Source organism: Arvicola amphibius, chromosome 8, assembly GCF_903992535.2.
Source record: "Arvicola amphibius chromosome 8, mArvAmp1.2, whole genome shotgun sequence".
In the NCBI taxonomy this organism is placed as follows: domain Eukaryota; kingdom Metazoa; phylum Chordata; class Mammalia; order Rodentia; family Cricetidae; genus Arvicola; species Arvicola amphibius.
In genome coordinates this window covers 131,376,417-131,383,377 of record NC_052054.1, presented here as the reverse complement: position 1 = coordinate 131,383,377, position 6,961 = coordinate 131,376,417, and the positions used below count along the sequence as shown (strand labels likewise).

General features: G+C 47.2%; 1 protein-coding gene across 1 annotated transcript; it reads right to left on the bottom strand.

Moving 5' to 3' along the window:
- Window positions 1-608: 608 nt before the first annotated feature.
- Window positions 609-2,333, bottom strand: LOC119820810 (probable bifunctional dTTP/UTP pyrophosphatase/methyltransferase protein). The gene is made up of 7 exons (XM_038339436.2): window positions 2,098-2,333; window positions 1,875-2,006; window positions 1,727-1,774; window positions 1,549-1,613; window positions 1,172-1,360; window positions 789-977; window positions 609-706 (listed from the first exon to the last, which is right to left on the bottom strand). The coding sequence occupies exons 1-7, from the start codon at window positions 2,188-2,190 to the stop codon at window positions 661-663; spliced, it is 762 nt and encodes a 253-aa protein (XP_038195364.1). The 5' UTR covers window positions 2,191-2,333; the 3' UTR covers window positions 609-660.
- Between the last annotated feature and the right edge of the window lie 4,628 nt (window positions 2,334-6,961).

The following is a 6,961-nucleotide window of genomic DNA, read 5'->3' as shown; positions in this document are numbered from 1 at the left end:
GATTTGCATATTAATCAACAGACAGGATGGGAACTCTGGAAGTGATTTGCATATTCGTGAGATGGGATGGTAAGATTGTGGGTGATTTGCATATTCATGTACAAACAGGGACTTGTGAGGTGATTTGCATATTCAAGAGCACATTGATGACACACAGCACATTCATGAGCAGTGAGTTGCATTGAAGGTAATTTGGATATTCATGAGCAGGCATGATGGGGACACTGGAGATTTGTATATTCACGTGTGCATGCATGATGAGTTAAGGTTATTTGCATATTCATGACCATCTGCAGGGGTGATTTGCATGTTCGTTAGGATTGCTTAGTGATTTGCATATTCATGATGCCCTGGAACAACTGTCCCCAGCCCATGGACCTTCGGGATTTTGCATATTCGTGAATAGATATGCAAAACTGAAAGTGATTTGCATGCTGGGACCTGGCCATTAGGTCAATAGCATATTCATGAGCATGTGCATCATGATCAGGTCTGATGTGCATATTCATGGCCACCACAGGAACCGGAAGTGGGGGTCAGACCCGGAACATCAGGGTTCTGGGACAGAGGTCCCGGGGTTGCCGGGGGTCAGGGAGAATCACAGTGAGCACTGGACACCAAGTCTTTATTGATGGCAACCCCGGGGGAGGGGGCCGAAGGTCAGAGGTCGATCCCAGGGTTCTCTGCCGCTGGAGGTGGGCGGGGCCTGGAGAATGGGAGGGACAGGGAGGTGATTGACAGCGGGGAAGGACAAAAAGGGGCCAGATTTTGGGATGACAGATGCTCACCCATCTGTGTCGCCGTCAGCCCCGCCCTCTGCAGCAGCAGGCAGTGAAGTTACTTCCGGCCCCAGCAGGGCCTGCAGCTCGCGGCAGAAGCGGTTGAGCGGAAAGCCCACAGCGCCCAGGAAGTCGCCTTCTGCGCGCTCAACCAGCATTGCGCCCAGCGCCTGCAGCGCGTACCCGCCGGCCTTGTCCCTACAGGGGGGGTGACGTCAGGGACACGCCCACTTCTGCAGGACACGTACTTTTTGTCTGTCTGTCCCTTGGGGAGATCAGCGGGAAACATAGGGCTTTGCGGGTAGCATTTAAGTTCGTTTCGTTTTGGGGATGACACCACTGAGTCCTGCCCCACCCACGCTGCTACATCACCCCGTGGCCCGGCCCCTCACATGGGCTCCCCGCTGTCCACGTAGTCCCGCAGCAGCTCATCCGTCAGCTCCGAGAATGTCACCTGCGTCTCCTCGTGGAACGACGTCACTTTTGGGTCGGGGAGCGGGGCCCCGCCAGGGTCGCGGGGCGAAGGTGGGAAGAGGACTATGGCAACGCCTGTGATGACGCTGTGCTCGCGCCCGCTCAGCCTGCATGTGGGTCAGGGGGAGGGGCCGGCTGGGTCACACAGAGATCAGAACCTCCCCTTTATCGCAGGCCCCGCCCTCTCTATCAGGCCCCGCCCTCCGCCCCCAGACCCCTCTCTCCACAGGCCCCGCTTCTCCCTTACAGGTCATGCCCCCCACCCCCAGGCCCCGCCCTGTCAGGCCCCGCCCACCGCCGGAGCATCTGGAAGGCGTCCTCCTTGTCCTGAGGCTTTTCCAGTATCAGCCCGGCCATGGCCTGGGGGGAGAGGGGCGAGGCTGACGTGAGAGAGCGGGCTAAAGCGCATAAGGGCCAGGGCTACTTGAGGGGCTGAGCTGACGTTTGTGAGGGGGCGGGGCGGCCGTCCTCACCACCACAGTGTCGGCGCCAATGACGACGTCTGGGGTCCGCTGATCTTTCTGTGGGGGGAGTGGCGGTAGATGACGTCAGAGGCCGGGACCGGGAGGTGCCAGGACCTAGGTTGAAGGACAGCCACACCGACCAATGGCCGCCCCTCACCTCCCGCAGTCGCCGCGCCACCTCCAGCGCCTTCTGTCGCGCATTCTCCCGAGCGTAGTCGTGCGGGGTCGGGAAGGCGGCGGGGTCCAGCGTCTCGGGGAACCGGGAAGGGACGACCTCGAACCGGAGGCCCTAGGGGGCGGCCACGGGTCAATCACGGCCTGGTCCCGCCCACTCCCACCCGCCCGACACCGCGGCCCCTCCCTGCCCCGGAAGTCGTCACCGTGTATCCCAAGATGTCCCGCCTCCTCGGGGATGAGCTCGCCAGCACCACCCGACGCCCGCGGAGCCGCCGGAGTACCGGGGTCAGCGCCATGGCGGGACCTCCGGGGCACTTTTGGTGCGTGGCGGAAGCTTCCGGTTCACAGGTCGCGGGTCACGGTCCCTCCTCCCTCGGCCACTACGGAACGGACGAGAGAAGACGCTGGAAAAACATGGCGGCCCCCATCGGTGAACTTCTGGCGTAGGGAGGGCGCTTCCGGTTCCCTATAGCGCGCTTGGATGCTGCCGTACAGGCGGGGATTACTGTGAAGACATGGCGGCCCCTATCAGGGCACTTCCGCTTAGCCGCAGCCTCCAGGTCATCGGCTCCATATCCGGTTTCTGCCCCCTTTTCCGGAAGTCACCGTTTGCGCGGCACTTTCGGCCCCGGCCAAGTTAGCCCGCAATTGCTGCCGAACCAAAGTGAGAAGGCGTCACCAGACACGATACATCCGGCGGAAGCGGAATCGAATCGCACTGGCGCCGGCCTTGCTCAGTTAGGATAGCGGTCGGCAGCGGAAGCTTTTTCGCCACGTCCTTCGTCCAGCGGTACTTTTTTCGCGCTTCCGGAAGCGTGTGCCTCGGCCAGCAGTAGATTTTTCGCATTTTGGGAGATGTAGTTCACCCTGGGAGACCCACAGCACTGGTTTACACTGGGAATCAGAAGTACGTGATTCACAGGCGGAAGTGAGATAGACGGGACCCTGTTATATATGTTATATGGTTGGTATCTGTCTAAAAAATTGTTCATTTCTTTTACATATTTCAATTTTGTGGAGTACAGATTTTCTATGTGTGACCTAATTATTCTCTGTATTTCCTCAGTGTCTGTTGTTTGTCCCCCTTTTCATTTCTGATCTTGTTAATTTGCATGTTCTTCTGTTTCTGCCTTTTGATTAGTTTGGATAAAGGCTTGTCAATCTTGTTGATTTTCTCAAAGAACCAGCTCTTTATTTCATTGATTCTTTGTATTGTTTTCTTTGTTTCTGTTTTGTAGATTTCAGCCCTCAGTTTGATTATTTGCTGTCTTCTTTTTGTTCTAGAGCTTTCAGGTGTGCTCTCAAATCAGAAATGTACTTTCTCCAGTTTCTTTATGTGGGCACTTGGTGCTATGAACGTTTCTCTTAGCACTGCTTTCATAGTGTCCCATAGGTTTGGATATGTTGTGCCTTCATTTTCGTTGAATCCTAGGAACTTTTTCTTCCTATTTGTTCTTTTCCCTAGGGGTGATTCAGTAGTTGACTGTTCAGTTTCCATGAGTTTTTAGGCTTTCTTAGAGTAATATTGTTAAATTCTTACTTTAACCCTTGATGATCCCATAAGACACAGGGGTATCCGTGGAGATTTGCTTTGTTACCGAGTAAGTGATCAATTTTAGAGAAGGTTCCATGAGGTGCTGAGAAGAAGGTATATTCTTTTTTGTTTGGGTGGAATGTTCTATAGATGTCTGTTAAGTCCATTTGATTCGTTACATCTGTTAGTTCTCTTATTTCTCTGTTAGGTTTCTGTCTTGTTGACCTGTCCATTGCGGAGAGTGGAGTGTGTTGAAGTCTCCTACTATCAGTGTTTGGGGTTTGATATGAGCTTTAAGCTTTAGTAATGTTTCTTTTATATATGTGGATGCTCTTGTATTAGGGTCACAGATGTTCGGGATGGAGACTGCATCTTGATGAATTGTTTTTGTTATGAGTATCAAGTGTCCTCCATCTCTTCTGATTGATTTTAGTTTGAAATCAGTTTTGTTATATATTAGGCCCATTTGAATGGAAAACCTTTTCCCAACCCTTTACTCTGAGGTTGTATCTGTTTTTAAGGTTGAGGTGTGTTTCTTGTATACAGAAGAATGCTGGATTCTGTTTTTGTATCCATTCTCTTAGCCTGTGTCTTTTTGTAGGTGAATTAAGTCTATTGATATTGAGTGGTATTAAGGACCAGTGGTTGTATATTTGGATATTTTTCAGTAGTGGCGTTTATGTGTTTCCCTTCATTGGGTTATATTGGTGGGGATTATCAGATACCTGTGTTTTTGTGGGTGCAGTTAGCTTCCTTGGGTTGGGTTTTCTTCTCATACTTTCTGTAAGGCTGGGTTTATGGGTACATACTGTTTAAATCTGTTTTTGTCCTGGAATATCTTGTTTTCTCTATTGATGTTGAATGAAAGATTTGCTGGATATAACATTTTGGGCTTGCATCCTTGGTCTTGTTAGTGTCTGTGGCACATCTATCCTGGACCTCTGGTTTCATGGTTCCCATTGAGAACTCGGGTGTAATTTTGATATGTTTACCTTTATATTTTACTTACCCTTTTTTTCTTTTTCAGCTCTTAATATTCTTTCTTTGTTCTGTCTTTTGTGTTTTTATTATTATATGGTGGGGGAACTTTTTTTTTTGATCCAGTCTATTTGGTGCTCTGTAATCTTCTTGTACCTTCATAGGGATATCCTTCTGTAGTTTAGGAAAGTTTACTTCTATGATTCTATTGAATATATTTTCTGTGCCTTTTTAGCTATAATTCTTCTCCTTCTTCCCCTATTATTCTTAGGTTTGGTCTTTTCATGGTGTCCCCAAATTCCTGAATGTTTTGTGTTGAGAATTTGTTGGATTTAATGTTTTCTTTGACCAATGAGTCTATTTCCTCTATAGTATCTTCAGCACCTGAAATTCTTTCTTCTATCTCTTGTATTCTGTTGGTTTTTCTTGTCTCTGTAGTTCCTGTTCGTTTACCCAGATTTTCCAAATCCAGAATTCCCTCAGTTTGTGTTTTCTTTATCACCTGTATTTCAGTCTTCAAGTCTTGAACTGTTTCCTTCACCTCTTTGATTGTTTTTTCTTGATTTTCTAGGGTATCTTGAGGTATTTATTAATTTCTTCTAATTTTTTGTTTGTCTTCTCTTTTGTTTCTTTAAGGGAGCTTTTCATTTCCTTTTTAAAGATCTCCATTTTCATAAAGTTACGTTTATCATTGTTTTCTTCTGCTTTTTCTGGGTTAGGATGATCAAGTCTTCCTGTTCGTTTTTGCTTGGTTTTGGTGTTACCATGTTGCTTTTTAGGTTGTTGGAGGAATTCTTGCATTGGTGCCTACCTATCTCTTCTTTCAAGTGAAGCCTGCAGTGTCTTTGTGTCTTGATCCAATCCTTGCAGTGGCTGTCTGAGTGTTTGGGAGTTTTTCTTGGTCTGCTCTGTACTGTCAATGTCTGTCTCAGAAAGCCTCTGAGGTCTCTTTAAGCCTGCTCTCTTGGTCTTCTGTCCTGCTTTGCTCTCTTGGTGCTCTGTCTCAATCCCTTCAGTGTTGTAACAAGCTATGTGTCTCCTCATTATTATAGCAAGCTCTCAGCTCTTAGGTGGGGTGTGGCTAGTAGCTTGGGGGTGTCCAGTGGATGTTTTGGGGTTTGGGGGATCTAGCCACATAAAACTCCCTGCTGGCAGGATAGAACACTCGAGGTAGTTGGGGCAGGGGCCCGAGGTTTTATCCCACTGGGGAGGATTTAGAGAGTGGGATGTCCTGACATGTGTTCATGCTGTTCACTCACCGCTTAAGTCTCCTCAGAATTGGAGTAAGCTGTGTTCCAGAATTCTACTGAGGTTGCAGGAGGATAGGTTGGTTTTGACAGCCAACATCTTAAGTATTGCTATTTACAATGAAAAAGAAAAAAAGAGGGGGCTGGAGAGATGGCCCAGGGGTTAAGAGCATTGCCTGCTCTTCCAGAGGTCCTGAGTTCAATTCCCAGTAACCACATGGTGGCTCACAACCATCTGTAATGAGGTCTGGTGCCCTCTTCTGGCCTGCAGACATACAAATACACACAGACAGAATATTGTATACATAATAAATAATAAATATTTTTTAAAAAGAAAAAAAAAGAAAGTGACGAAACTCTTAAATTGTCAATTTAATTTTTGGGGAGGGGGGAATCTTGTTGCATGCCAGATCATTTTCATTCTGAATTTGCTGTTGGCCAGAACTGATTATGTGTCCCTTCTACAAGGGACCCCATCACCTCTGCCATAAGAGTAGGAGGACTGTAGAAACGGCAATAATTTGTCAAACAGTACTGTGACTGCTTCTTGCCTTTATGCCTCTCAAGACTTTTTTAAGTATGCAAAGGTACACATAACGCTTTCTAGTAATTTACTGTTTTAGTTCCAGTGACTCAATTTTCCTCTACTTTGATTTGTATGCTAGAGATTTTGCAAAGAAAATTGTACCTCCTCTTCCCACTTTTCTCTCTCCCACTTACTGCATTTAACAATGAAGAACTCTAAGGAAATCTATTAAAGTTTTGAATCAGTGACATTGTTCTTTGCTTTATAGGCAGCAAAGCAGATAAAACAAGAACTGCCAGTCTGAATATGACAAAGGCTTTTTTAAAAAAAATTAAAACCAGAGCAAAAGGAATTTTATTTATTTATTTATTATGTATGCAGAGTCCTACCCACAGGCCAGAAGAGGGCACCAGATCTCCTTACAGATGGTTTGAGCTATCATGGGGTTGCTGGGAATTGAACTCATGACCTCTGGAAGAGCAACCAATGTTCTTGGCCTCTGAGCCATATCTCCAACCCTGCAAAAATAATTTAAACATGGTAAAAGGAGTCAAGATGTATATAAAGGTAGCCCTGATAACAAGCTAAAACAAAATAAGTAAAGCAGTTGTTAGAAACATAATTTTGAAATCTTTTTTGTTGTTGGGTTTTTTTTTTTTTTGAGACAGGGTTTCTTTCTCTGTTATTCCTGGCTGTGCTGGAAAGTATTCTGTAGACCAGGCTGACCTTGAACTCAGAGATCCCCAGGTCTGCCTCCTGAGTACTGGGATTAAAGGCGTGTA

Coding starts and splice junctions, on each gene's coding strand:
- LOC119820810 (XM_038339436.2), bottom strand. CDS start 2,190: ATGGCGCTGACCCCGGTACTCCGGCGGCTCCGCGGGCGTCGGGTGGTG. Junction 1,361..1,548: donor GCCTTCCAGATGCTCCGGCG/GTGGGCGGGGCC, acceptor ACCCACATGCAG/GCTGAGCGGGCGCGAGCACA. Junction 707..788: donor GCTGACGGCGACACAGATGG/GTGAGCATCTGT, acceptor CCCATTCTCCAG/GCCCCGCCCACCTCCAGCGG.